General features: G+C 37.7%; 1 protein-coding gene across 1 annotated transcript in view; it reads right to left on the bottom strand.

The window, feature by feature from the left end:
* Positions 1-856: 856 nt before the first annotated feature.
* Positions 857-13,462, bottom strand: part of LOC127660489 (phospholipid-transporting ATPase VD-like) — a 33,003-nt gene continuing 20,397 nt past the window's right edge. The window contains 6 exon segments of the mRNA XM_052150761.1: positions 857-2,189; positions 5,746-5,933; positions 6,154-6,258; positions 9,409-9,489; positions 11,714-11,914; positions 12,044-12,169. Of these exon segments, the coding sequence (XP_052006721.1) occupies positions 1,961-2,189; positions 5,746-5,933; positions 6,154-6,258; positions 9,409-9,489; positions 11,714-11,914; positions 12,044-12,169 (930 nt within the window). The 3' untranslated portion in view covers positions 857-1,960.

Here is a 13,462-nt window from a genome sequence, read left to right as displayed (position 1 = left end):
TATGAAGAATACGGGAGATTGTTGTCACATGTAGCAAACAGCCAGTTCTTGCCAGAGATTCCTGCAGTTCCTTTAATGTTGCTGTAGGCCTCTTGGAAGCCTCCCTGACCAGTTTTCTTCTCGTCTTTTCATCAATTTTGGAGGGACGTCCAGTTCTTGGTAATGTCTCTGTTGTGCCATATTTTCTCCACTTGATGATGACTGTCTTCACTGCGTTCCATGGTATATCTAATGCTTTGGAAATTCTTTTGTACTCTTCTCCTGACTGATATCTTTCAACAATGAGATCCCTCTGATGCTTTGGAAGCTCTCTGCGAACAATGGTTTTGCTCTGAGATGCAACTAAGAAAATGTCAGGAAATCCTACTAGAACAGCTGAAATTTATTTGTGATTAATCAGAATCACTTTAAATGATGGCAGGTGTGTAATGACTTCTATTTAACATGAGTTTGAATGTGATTGGTTAATTCTGAACACAGCCACATCCCCAGTTATAAGAGGGTGTGCACACTTATGCAACCAGGTTATTGTAAGGATTTGCATTAACCCCCTGCACAAAGATTTCAGTTTGTTTTTCAACTGAATTGTTCACATTATAGGTCACATTAAAAGTGGCAAAATTTCTGACATGATTTAACTTTGTCTCGTTTTTTACATCACAAAAACCTGGCATTTTAACATGGGTGTGTAGACTTGTTATATCCACTGTATCTGTATTTTTAAAGTAGTGCACAGCATTGTATTTAGCCTGTATTCACCATACCTGTTGTGTGCACATTCATTTTGACTCAAGTCAAATTAAACAGACAAGATTTAAGTGTTTTATTACAAATTTTGCAAATAACACAAATGGCTTACATCAGATGTACAATGATAAATTACAAAAATATTAGTTTTCCAAGTAATTCACTTGAAATCATTAAAGATCAATTCATGCTTCCAAAACTCAAGCATTCATTTCTGTCATAAGAATTTTTGAATAAAAAGCATGTATAAAATACTGGATCTGTCCATCTGTAATTCATCTTGTATGAATGTTCACTTTCAGAATGAACACGGAAATGGAAATAAAGGATGTCAAGTCACAAATACATTATATATATTATAATGAATACATTATAATTATTTTCTCTCCATGAAGTACTCCATGATCAGGTTTTAATGCGCATGAAATAGTAATGTGTTTTCTAACTACTTAAGGACAACCAGATCAGCAACAATTAGAATACATTTCTTTTTCCAACATTCAGGCTGCTCCTCCAATCAATTCACTCGTTTCAATTCACGTGTCCAGCAACCAGTGATTATTGCTGGAGACAGAAAACGAACTTTGGTAGGGAAGTTAGTCACTTGAAAATCTGTTCATTTGATGGCATTGTAATAGAATTCAATCATGATCATTTTTCATCAGAGAGGAAAAATGTAAATGAATTTGAAAGAAGATTGTATGGGGATTTGTGTGAAATACGCATACAATCTCATTTTCCACAACAGTGATCAAAGCAATTGTGCAACTTTTTATATTTTAGCCTCAATAACCAAAAATTGAGCATAGCATTACAGTAGGATCACAGTAGCAATCCACACCTTTTCAAATCCCTCCAAACAGCAGAGGTATGTTCAACATTTCCTGTGTGGTGCTGGAGTGCATATGTAATTCAAAAGGCTACAGGCACAGCCTGTGATATGTAAACAACTTTCTGCATATCCGTCAGGAGACAGTGCTAGACCACATTTAAGTCTATTTAAAAAAAATCCATGGGCGACTCAGAGTTTGCAATGCAGTCCAGCTGTAAGCTCCAACAAGGCATTTAAAAACACTCATTGACCAGATAAAAGCCAGCTCTGAGATCTGATTGATCAGAGTATCTGCCAATCATTAAAGTGCAAGAATATAGAGGTCATTATTTTAACTAATTTCCATGCTTATATGGATAAAGGTGGCCATTTTTTTATTGGTCAGAAGAGAACGGCGCCTGCTTCTGGGATACAGTCTGTTAAATTGGGGGCGTCAGCATTCACAATGAGGCTTTGGGGGATGTGTCTGAGAGACAATTTTTGAGCGGCTTTGTTCTCCCTCCACTGCCGAACACAAGAAAAATACTCCTCTGAAGGAAGTTTCTCCATTTTCTGTGCTCTCACCAGGTCAGAAGGATAGATTGTGTTGCAAAAAGCATGAAACAGGATCCTGTGACAGACGAACAAAGAGAGTGGAACAGAAAGATATGGTAAGAACAAAAGCCAAAGGTTAAAAAAAAAAAAAAATCACACAAGTTCTGTTTCAAAAACTACTGAAGTGCCTTGCTATCTACTTCCTATGTAGGCAACTTCCTTTTAAAGGACAATTTATACTTCTATGTCGAACCAACGGATTAGCCTATGCATAGCTAAGGGGGTTACGGTGTAGCCTATGGCATAGCCTGAAGTGCACATCTCCAAAAATGTAACCCGTCGCACAGACGCAGACATCAACAGCTGTGATTGCTCCACTTTGTAAACAGAGACCATCCTCCAGGATAACAAAAAAATATATCTGAGGGATCACATCAAAATTATGTCCCCCAGCGGACGGCCACAGCATTTATTTATGATCGTGCAGTATGGTGGCTCAGTGGGTAGCACTGTCCCCTCACAGCAAGAAGGTCCCCGGTTGGAGTCCTGGCTCACCCAGGGCCTTTATGTGTGGAGTTTGCATGTTCTCCACATGTTAGCGTGGGTTTCCTCCAGGTGTTCCAGTTTTCCCCACTCTAAATTGCCCGTAGGTGAGAGTGTGAAGGTCTCCTTTGGGCGGACGGCAGTGGCGAAGACTTGACAACAGCGCAACCCTCCTCCTTCCCGGGCTTCAGCACCAATGTAACACGGTTCAAATGGGCAAGGAGTAGGAACGGCTGAACAGTCAAAGCAATATTTAATGAAACAAAAAGACACAAAACAAAAACACACATGGCAGCTGCATGTGCCTCTCTCTCTCTCTCTCTCTCGAAATGACGAATCTGTCTCGACCTTATCCCTCTCCTCGGGTGATTAGCCTGATTGGAGGCCGACTGTGCCATCTCACGGCCAGTCCCGCCTTCTTCCTCGTCACAATTTGGTATTTTAGTGACACAATATTTGTTGTTTTCTACTTGAGATCTTTCTGATCTGTACAATGTGTTTACCATATGTTTGATAGTATGACATAACATATTTCATAAGTTATGAACAGAACACTTCTAATTTGTCAGAACATTATAAAGCTTAGCATAGGTTATATTGTTTTATGCATTGTAAAGTACAGCTTTTAAGCTTTAAAATATCAACCATTATTTTGTTGCTCAAGTTGGCTATTTATAAATTAACTATCAGCATGGAGCACTGAAATATTTATCTATTATTATTATTATTATTATTATTATTATTATTCACACTGTATGCCTGCTCTGATCCAAGAGCAGGCATACAGTTAATGCCTGATTTATTTCTCTATTCATGGCAGAAATGTTTAATAGATAATATGTATCTACATCTCAACATGTTTACAATACTTTGATAAGCTTATTTTTACTGTTACAATAATTTAAGAAATACTTTTGAATCCATGAATTGCATCACTTTTGCTTATTTATGAAATGTATAATTATTTATGAAATAAAAGCATTTTCTCAATATAATAGCAATTGGCTGTGTTCTCACAGAATGACACAGACACACATATGCAGAACTATAAATGCAAACCACCGTGTTTGCCAGTATGTGGAGACTACGTTGTAGGTTCAACGCAGAAGTATAAATAGGTCTTATGGTTGAATCCTAACCAAGATGGAACCTCATATGTGACTGATTAGTGACATTCCACATACGCTACAACTCTGTGAACCACACAAACATCACTCAGCACGGTGGGTAGCACTGTCGCCTCACAGCAAGAAGACCAGTTTGAGTCCCGGCTCACCCTGGGCCTTTCTGTGTTTAGATTGCATGTTCTCCACATGTTCGCGTGGGTTTCCTCCGGTTGTTCCGGTTTCCTCCACAGCACAACAACATGCAGGTCAAGTGAATAAGAAACTCTAAATTGTCCATAAGTGAGTGTGTACGTCTGTGTGTATTAGCCCTGTGATGGACTGGCTATCTATCTAGGGTGTTTCCCTGCCTTCGGCCCAAGAAAGCTGGGATAGGCTCTAGCACTACCCGTGACCCTAAATAGGACAAGTGGCAACAGAAAATGGATGGACGGATGGATATCTCTCCCCTTAGAAAGTAGCATAACTATCTATTACATAATTACACCTTTTGGAAGCCTTCACCTCAGAAATGCACCTTTGATGACTTAAATGGTCATGAAACCCCCAAAACAAATTATTTTAGATGTTAACAATGATGTACAGGTTTGCACATCTTTGAAAACAATTATAGCACTCATTATGTTTATTGTCAAGTAAAGTGTTTTATTTATTAATTTTTTTGCCATTTTTTCTTTTGCAGATTGTATCGTATAAAAAAAATCAACTTGATGCAATAAAATATACTAAAATTTTAATCATAAAATATAATAAAAATGCACAAACTCTTTATGATTGATAGTAGAGTATGCTAGTGTTTAATTTGTGTCTGAGCCTTTCTACACATTATTCATGAGAAAGAATGCTTCCATCCAATCACTACACTGCCTCATCCATGAGCTTGCATTACAGCGAAGACAGCGGTTCCTGCCTGATGCAAGTTCATCAGCATTCGTGGAACAGAAATGAGAGTGGACTTTTACACTAAACAATGTGGTGAGATTAGAATTGCTCATAAGAATGGGCCACAGTCGATAACCAGGCAAGAGCGAGCACGTTCGTTGGCCGCAGATCTAATACTCGTGGTCCAAACATGAAGCATCTTAAAGACGCACATATTCACACATATCAAGTCTTCTCCGTACGTCTGATCATGAACAGGAAACAATGACAGCTTGTTCAAAAACAGACGACAATGTTAATAACCGAAATCACATGTCATGTCAAATCTCTTTTTGGTTTCCTTTACATCATGCGAAAGTTACCAGGATTTAGGACTCCAGGGTTTACCGGCACTCCGTCATCAAGACAACAAAGTTGAACTACTGGACATCTTTTCACAGACAATGCCAGTAAGCGATTTTATCACGTTAACACATATAATGTTTAAGTATTGTGGCTGTACTTATGAAACAGTGTATAGTTAATGTCTTGTGTATTTGACCATTTACTTTAGTTATGTACCTCACTGAACGTGATTTTGTTCTCTAGAAAAAGAGGGATGAGTCTAAATATTCTCTGGTAATCAACAATTTAACCAAAAAAACTGTCAATAGAGTTTAATTGGCATTAAACTACAAACATTCCTTTTAAGAATACATATCTTTACATTTATATTACGTCTTAATTCAGTCCTAGTTTTGGTAAAAATGCCTGCTTTCACTTTATTCTCAATTATTTTACCATAATATAAAAATCTTTGATATGCAAACTGTTCTATCATCTTCACACGTTCATAATTTTTTCCCATGATTGATATACAGCAAAGTGCCCCAAAACTCTTTTGCTCCCATATTATTAAATATTTTCATGCCCATTCCAAGATCCTTTTTTTAGTCTGAGGTGTGAACAACTGGTGCTGAAATTAGGGGGGTTTCATGACACTTTAAAATGCTGGCTAGATAAGCAGCTCACAAAGTTTTGGAAGAGAGCTATAGTCTGTTATTGTGACTGATAAAATAATTAATGAATATGTGTGTGTTGTACCTTGGAAGCAGTGCCAGGACTGTGGTAAGTCCACATACGAAATGGTAAACCGGGTCGGACATCATTTTTGTCTCAATGCCAATGGGGTTTGTAGGAGAATTGCATGTCACACATACAATGCTGAACAAGAGAACAAAGGCATAATAGAACAGGGCACTGAAGAGGAGCAATCCAGCGTGCAGCCATGTCTGCAAAAATCACACAAGACCATCATTAGCTGAAGATACACAGTAATCCAGACATATAGACATTAGTACTATTGGTACAGTAAGCACATTTTGTTACAAAGTTTGGTTTTGAATGCAATAAATATCCTAAAGATTTACTTTAAATATTATACTGAATTCTAGTAACAATATGATGGACACATTTGCTGTGCACAACACTTTGTGAAACTGAATGGCTCACCAGTGTACGGCTCTCTATGACTTGATGCAGGAGGATGATGAGCAGGGCAGAGCCATTAATTGGAGATCCAAAGGAGAATACTCCAACATCAGACCCTGCATATGCCTTCATAACATAAAAAAGACATTATGTAATAATTTATATATTAACTTGTTCTGAAAATTTTAACAATAAATTACATTTCAAACAGATGCCTATAGAAAATTCTGGCAAGTTGAATTCCAATTTTTTATTTAAAGGTGAAGTGTGTAATTTCTGCAGCATAACCAAATGCAAAAAATACAAAATACAAAAAACAGGTTTCCCTAAACACTCCTCCCATATCCCATTGGTAAATAAAATGATATATAGCCTCACACCAAACTCATGCCACTGGTTCAGCCAGTGTTGCTGTGTCAGGCCGGTTAGCATGCCCAGACCTACTGCAATGTTTTGATAGTGTCAGTGTTTACATTTTTCAGGGGAATCAACCTACAAATGGCTTAATTATACTGCCCTACTAAATGCAGTAACTACATGTCCATCCAAATGTGTTGTAAATACACACAAAGTAATACACTGATTAAATATGTATACAGTTGAGCCAAACTCAACTATTTCAGGATCATAGTCTATGGCTCCATTTACACAGTCAAATAATTCAGATGTTTTTTTTTTTTTTACAGATATCTAGTACAGATCGGATCTTGCTGCATTTGTGTAAACAGCAAAAATACAGTACTTCAACTGAACTCTCCTGGCTTTGTTGATGATTTTACAGAACTGTTATCATCAACTTCCTCTGAATTTGACTGTTTTGTTATTACTGGGAATTTCAACATTCATATAGATAACCCTGAACACAACACTGCCAAAGAACTCAAAAACGTTTTAAACACTTTTGACTCAACGTGCAGATGGACCTACACACAATCGCAGACACAATCTTGAGCTACTCATTAGCAAGGGTCTGAACATTTCATCCACTATTATTAAGGATGTTGCGCTATCTGACCAGTTCTGTATTTTCTTTGAAATGTTGATTTATCCTGTCACTGAATTTAGATCTGTCTGTCAAAAAGAAGTATATAAATGAGAACACTAGTGTGCAATTTATCAAGGTTAGATCTTTGAAACAGAGTATATATGTAGACTGTGTTTATGATCTCCTTGATAACTTTAACTCAAAAGTTAACAATGCTATTGTAAAGGTCACCAATCACCAAATAGGTCTGAAATTAACAGTTGGATGTGCCAAAACTTCCTTCAGTTAATCATTGAAAGGACAGAGGTCATTGTATTTGGCAACAAAGGTGAAATTCCAAAGGTGAATACATACCATGACTCCAAGGGCCATAAAGTATGAAATCTTGATGTAATTTTGGTGTCAAACCTTAGTTTCAGTATTCACATCAAAGCAATAACTAAATCAACCTACTATCACCTAAAAAAAATAGCCAGAATAAGATGTTTTGTATCCAGTCAAGACTTTGTATCCAGAAACTTGTTCATGCATTAATCACCAGAAGGGTGGACTACTGCAATGGACTCCTAGCTGGCCTTCCCAAAAAAGACCATTAGACACCTGCAGCTCATTCAGAATGCTGCTGCCAGGACTCTCACCCAAACCAAGAAATCTGAGCATATTACTCCAGTCCTCAGATCTGGCTTCCAGTTACATTTAGAATAGGTTTTTAAAGCCCTATTACTCTTTTTTAAATCGCTCAATAGACAAGGACCTAAATACATTTCAGATATGCTTGTTGAATATTAACCCAACAGACCTTTCAGATCATTAGGATCAAGTCAGTTAGATATACAGAGGGTTCACACAAAACAAGGTGAGACAGTGTTTAGCTATTATGCCACCCACATCTGGAACCAGCTTCCAGAAGAGGTTAGATGTACCCCAACAGTAGCCACATTTAAGTCCAGACTGAAAACACTTCTGTTTAGCTGTGCATTTTCTGACTGAGCATTGTGCTGCACTTATTGATTTCACTTAATCATTTTGCTTTTGTCTTTCTTTCATTTTAATTATTCTACTTTATTCTTTTTATTTTAATATAACGTTTTTTCTGAATGTCTTGATAATTTTTGGTTATCCTCTGTTTAATCAGGGAAGGTTAACAAAAACTGAAATGTTTACAATGTTTGTTGATCCTGTTTAATCAGGGAAGGTTAACAAAAACTGAAATGTTTACAATGTTTGTTGATCCTGTTTAATCAGGGAAGGTTAACAACATTTATGGATGGAGTTAACAAATATGAAAACTTTTCAAATGTATTTTATTACTTTTTATTCTTTAATGTATCTTGTATTTTCTTTAAAAAGCACTTTGAATAGCCATTGGGTATGAAATGTGCCATATAAATAAACTTGCCTTGCCTTATGAGATCTGATTTTTTGGAATTCAATTTGAGCCACTTCCAAATTTGGCATATCAGATAGCTATTCGATATCTGGACATCTGACCCAAGTCTAAACACTTGTAAATGTTTCTCCTTGTATTTCATATATTAATATCTGCTGAAACAGAATTTTCATACAACGTTATTCTGGAGGTACGAGAGGTCAACATTTTGCAGCGAGGAGACAAACATTATGAACATTAAAAGAAATAAGCATAAATCAATATACAAACACGTGAATTTGTGAAATCATAACTTTGTAGCGCTCATGTTTGTAAATGAATGCATGCATAGGAATTATTAAATGTGAATCGTGGATGGAGTTGTCTTTTTGAAGAATTAATTATATTCTTGAGATTTTTTTTATATTTCTAAGAACAATTACAAGTAATATAATAGCATGTCTATTGCTGTTCATGTAAATACTTTAGTACTATGTTCTAACAAAGCTAAATGTTACTGACTGACAGCCTAGGGCATCTTGGCAGGTTATTATTGTAAACACATTTGATTATGTCTTAAGTGAATGTAAACAGAACTAAAAGGGGGAAAAAAGAAAGAAATGGATAGGGAGAAAAGATCAGATCTGTGCATTAAGGCTTAGTGTAAATATGAGACCTTATGTGACTCATTGCGTAGTTACAGCACTTTGCCTTTACAAGGTATAGATGTCTCTGCATATTAGGCTGCGAAAAGAAACAAAATTACACACTTCATCTTTAACGAAACTTGCAGATTTTGTACATTTAAAAAAACTTTCACATTTCCTGTTTTTGGGCACACCCAACATCTCGAACGTCATTAGAAAATAATGCAAATAGCTAAATTCAAATCAGTAACATGAACAGCTTCAGTATGACTTACAAAGTAAGGTATGAAGAAGCACACCAAGCTTTGATAAAAAGCATCCAGCATGGTCAACCAGAATGTTGAGGGAAGGTAGGCCTGAAAGTCACAAATGTCAAATAACCACAAATAAGCCACCATAGTGTTTATACCATCTACAGTATAATTACTGGTCGACCGATATTGTCCGATAATTCAGGCGATATTCAGAATTTTTTTCTTAGACATGTAAATAACCAATCATATTTAGTTTTGTTGTTAGTGCCATTGTGTTCTTACAATAATAGACCAGTGTGCAAAACAGTCACATTTAAACGGTCCCACATATCAGAGCAAAGACAGAAGTGCATGAGTTTATGACGTTCAAAGTGCATGTGTGTTTCATTCTCTCTCTCTCTCTAACAGTTCTCTGTAACTGTTAACTGTCTTGTCTAATGATCAAAAGCAAATATCAATAAACCTTCTGACATATACCATCTGCATATATCCATACATCTCATTTAAACATGTTTAATTCACAAACCTCCTTTGGAGTGCTCATATATACACAGATGAGCCAAAACATTATGACCACTATGGTGATCACAGATGAAGCAAATAACCTTGATCATATCCTAACAAGGTCACATGTCAAGGTCTGGATAGATTAGATGGTAAGAGAAACAATCGAGAGAAATGGGCAGGAGTAAAGACCTGAGTGACTTTGACAAGGGCAAAATAGTTATGGCCAGACGACTGTGTCAGAGCATCTCAGAAATGGAAAGGCTTGTGGGGTGCTCCCAGACAGCAGTGGTGAGTACCTACCAACCACAAACTGGCGACAGGGTGTTGGGCGTCCAAGGATCCTACTTAAACAATGTTGCAGACCAGATACACCCCTTTATGGCAATGGTATTTCCTGACAGCACTGGCCTCTTTCAGCAGGATAATGCACCCTGCCACACTGCACACATTTTTCGGGAATGGTTTGAGGAAAATAATGAAGAGTTCAAGGTGTTGCACTAGCCTCCAAATTCCTAGATCTCAAACAATTGAGCATCTGTGGGATGTGCTGGACCAACAAGTCTGATCCACCTGCACCTCGCAACTTATAGGATTTGAAGGATCTGATGCTAATGTCTTGGTGCCAGATACAACAGGACACATTCAGGGATCTTTAGAGTGTATGCCTCGGCAAGTCGGTGATGTTTTGGCAGCACATGGAGGATCAACAACATATTAGGCAGGTGGTCATATTGTTTTGGCTCATCAGTGTTTTCCTCTTAAGTGTGTTTTATAATAGACTGGATAAAAACTGTGTGAATGTTGCGTGACAGTCAGTCCATGACAGTAAAAAGTAGGCGATTGGGGCATGTAAACAAAGCTTTCAGAAGATTGCTGGTCACTCGATCTGCACTAGCTTGATAGAGCAACATCAAAGTAAAAGCCCTCCATGTGCACTATGAGTAAATATCATATTCACTGTGCACTGCAAGTACAATTACTTTGATTTTGTCTTTTATAAGACAATGCGATTGCTAATGTGCAAAAGCTGTCCATGGTTGCTGGACTACTGTGTGCACAGTTGTTATTTCATTCTTCCTAATATAGTAAAAATCTCTTTATGTGCAAACAAATTAATAAATTGGATGACCAAACAGAAACCTACTACCTACCTCCATCTAAAACACTAAAAAAAACAATTTTCAAGACTTGTTTTAGAATTATTTTTTACAAAGTTTGTGTGTAATTGAGTAAATATAATGCCAAGCAATTGTATGTGTATATGTTATTTACTAAATTAAATTGTGTGATGTAATGGCATTATATCGGTCTATCGGCCAACCTGCTCTCTGGATATGGACATCCGCCATTAAAGGTGCTTTAAGTGACTTTAGCCATTCTAGAATTTGCTGAGCTGTTCAATCAGACATTCCCCCTCTTACCAAAACCCTGCACTAAAAATGACCTTCATTGAGACTGACCTTGAGCAGAAACTGTTGACAAAAACAACAATGCCCTCAACTGAAAACTGTTATGAGCAACATGGCATAAAAATGGCATTAAGCCTCAATAATTTGCAGAAAGCGACACTGACCGTGGAAACATTTTTGTTTGCTTTTTACAGAGTCTAGAGCATTCACAGAGACCGGTGATATATCTTACGGCACTTATTTCATTAATATCTTTTTATCTATTTTTGCATACCTTTCAATGAAAACAAAATCGCTTAACGCACCTTTAAAAAAAACATACCGGTCGACCACTACATCAAGAACACAAGCTGCCCTGATCACAACAGAGGAGCAAAGAAGAGAATGTGTGTAAGGGGAAGAATGTCCACCTGAGAGTTCTGTCCAGACTTATAGAGATCAGGCAGGTCTAGGAGTGTCTCGCTAGACACATCTTTGTCCAGCACGCCATATACAAGTGGAGGGACAGAGGTGAATAGTAGGTTAAAGAAGATTAGAACCCAAGAGTTGGTCATAGTGCTGCCTGAAAACCCACAGAAAAACTGGTACCAGAACAACAGGTTCACATACATCTACATGGAAAGAGGAAACAGGAAAGAAACAATGAGGATTCAACACAATCATTTCTATTTGTCTTTATACATACTGGCTACTATAATCAGGGCTGTATGAAGAACTGAGTAATTGTGAATGTAACTCACCACATTCTTGTAGAAGAAATAAAGGATCATGTTAGCCAAGCGTGCATAGCACCAATGACCGTGAACCAAAATCAGCTTTCTCAAGTACTTAAATCTCGAGATGCCAAAGTCACTGGACATCACCGCCTATAGACAAGAGGTGAAGATATCACACTTTTCTCTCCCATAAACTATAAGGTTTTCTTCCCATAAAAGTGTAGTGGGAATAGTACATTTTTAAACTGTTGTTCTCTGTCATTAATTCTGCATTCAACTATAGTAACAGGCAAATTATTCAATGTGTTAATATATTTTAAACAGGATCAACAGGGTATATGCAGGAATCTTGAAGTTAATTTTAATACCTTTTCAAGACTTTTTCAAGAACTTCAATATTTTGTAATACCTCACAGCCACTTCAAGCTGTAACCATTTACATCAGTGATACTTTTAACTTAACAGTTTTAGTTTGTGATAAAGACTATAGACCACTCTGATACAAAAAAAAAAAAAAATCAAATAGGTTGGGATAGTAAATCAAAGCAAAGTTTATTAAAAAACAAAACTTTGCTCCACCCTCAACAACAATCATGCTGACATGTGCCTCAGTTCTTCTGATTTTGTTCCCAGCAGCTTCTCAGTTTGGACCAATTCGTTCCGTTTTTCTTTACTACGTCTTCTGAGGATGTTGGATTTCGTGATCAGTTGTGCCATTAATGTCCCAGATTTCCCCTCTGCCGTTTCAGTTCAGTGAATGGTGTTTCTCCGCTGTGTGGAGACACCACAACACCTCAGCACACAGTGTTGCTGTGCCGCCCAGAGCCACTCTGATGTCGGCTGCAGAAGATGAGGAAGCAGAGACAGCCCGGGTCGTAGCTGTATCTTCAGGTGCGACTGCCGGTGGTGTAACGACGTTGGCACTAGGTTGTGGTGGTGCAACGCGATTACCACAGAAGCTAGCGATGGAGAGCTGCCGCTCTCGGCGGCTAGCAGCGGCTTTGTGGCTAGCACAACACATGTGGGACTTTAACGAGTTAATGCCCATTGACACAATACTTATTTTTTTTCTTGCATAATGTACAATATGCCTCCCTGACATTCCCCTCGACTGGCTGCAGCCACTCTTTGAAGTCCGGCATTTCCATCCAGGACGCTGCAAATTTACACTTCCCCATTCTGTTCATGAGTTCACCAACCTTCTCTTAAAACATTTCGGTGCGTTGTAATACGCACTGGAAACGCCACAGCGTACATTGTTTTTTGAACTTCCGCCCGCCTGCCCGCTCTGGTGCTCTCAGAGGCAATTTACGAACACACCCACAATAGCCTAGTTTTTTATGTACCTGTTGGTTTTTTTAATAAAAATGACTACATTCACACACTTTTACGATGTTTTTGGGACTCAAACTGTTGGACAGCTAATTCAGAAAAAATACTTTC

The sequence above is a fragment of the Xyrauchen texanus genome, chromosome 20 (genome assembly GCF_025860055.1).
Source record: "Xyrauchen texanus isolate HMW12.3.18 chromosome 20, RBS_HiC_50CHRs, whole genome shotgun sequence".
In the NCBI taxonomy this organism is placed as follows: Eukaryota; Metazoa; Chordata; class Actinopteri; order Cypriniformes; family Catostomidae; genus Xyrauchen; species Xyrauchen texanus.
Note: the sequence above shows the minus strand (reverse complement) of the source record. Positions and strands in the feature narration are given on the sequence as shown.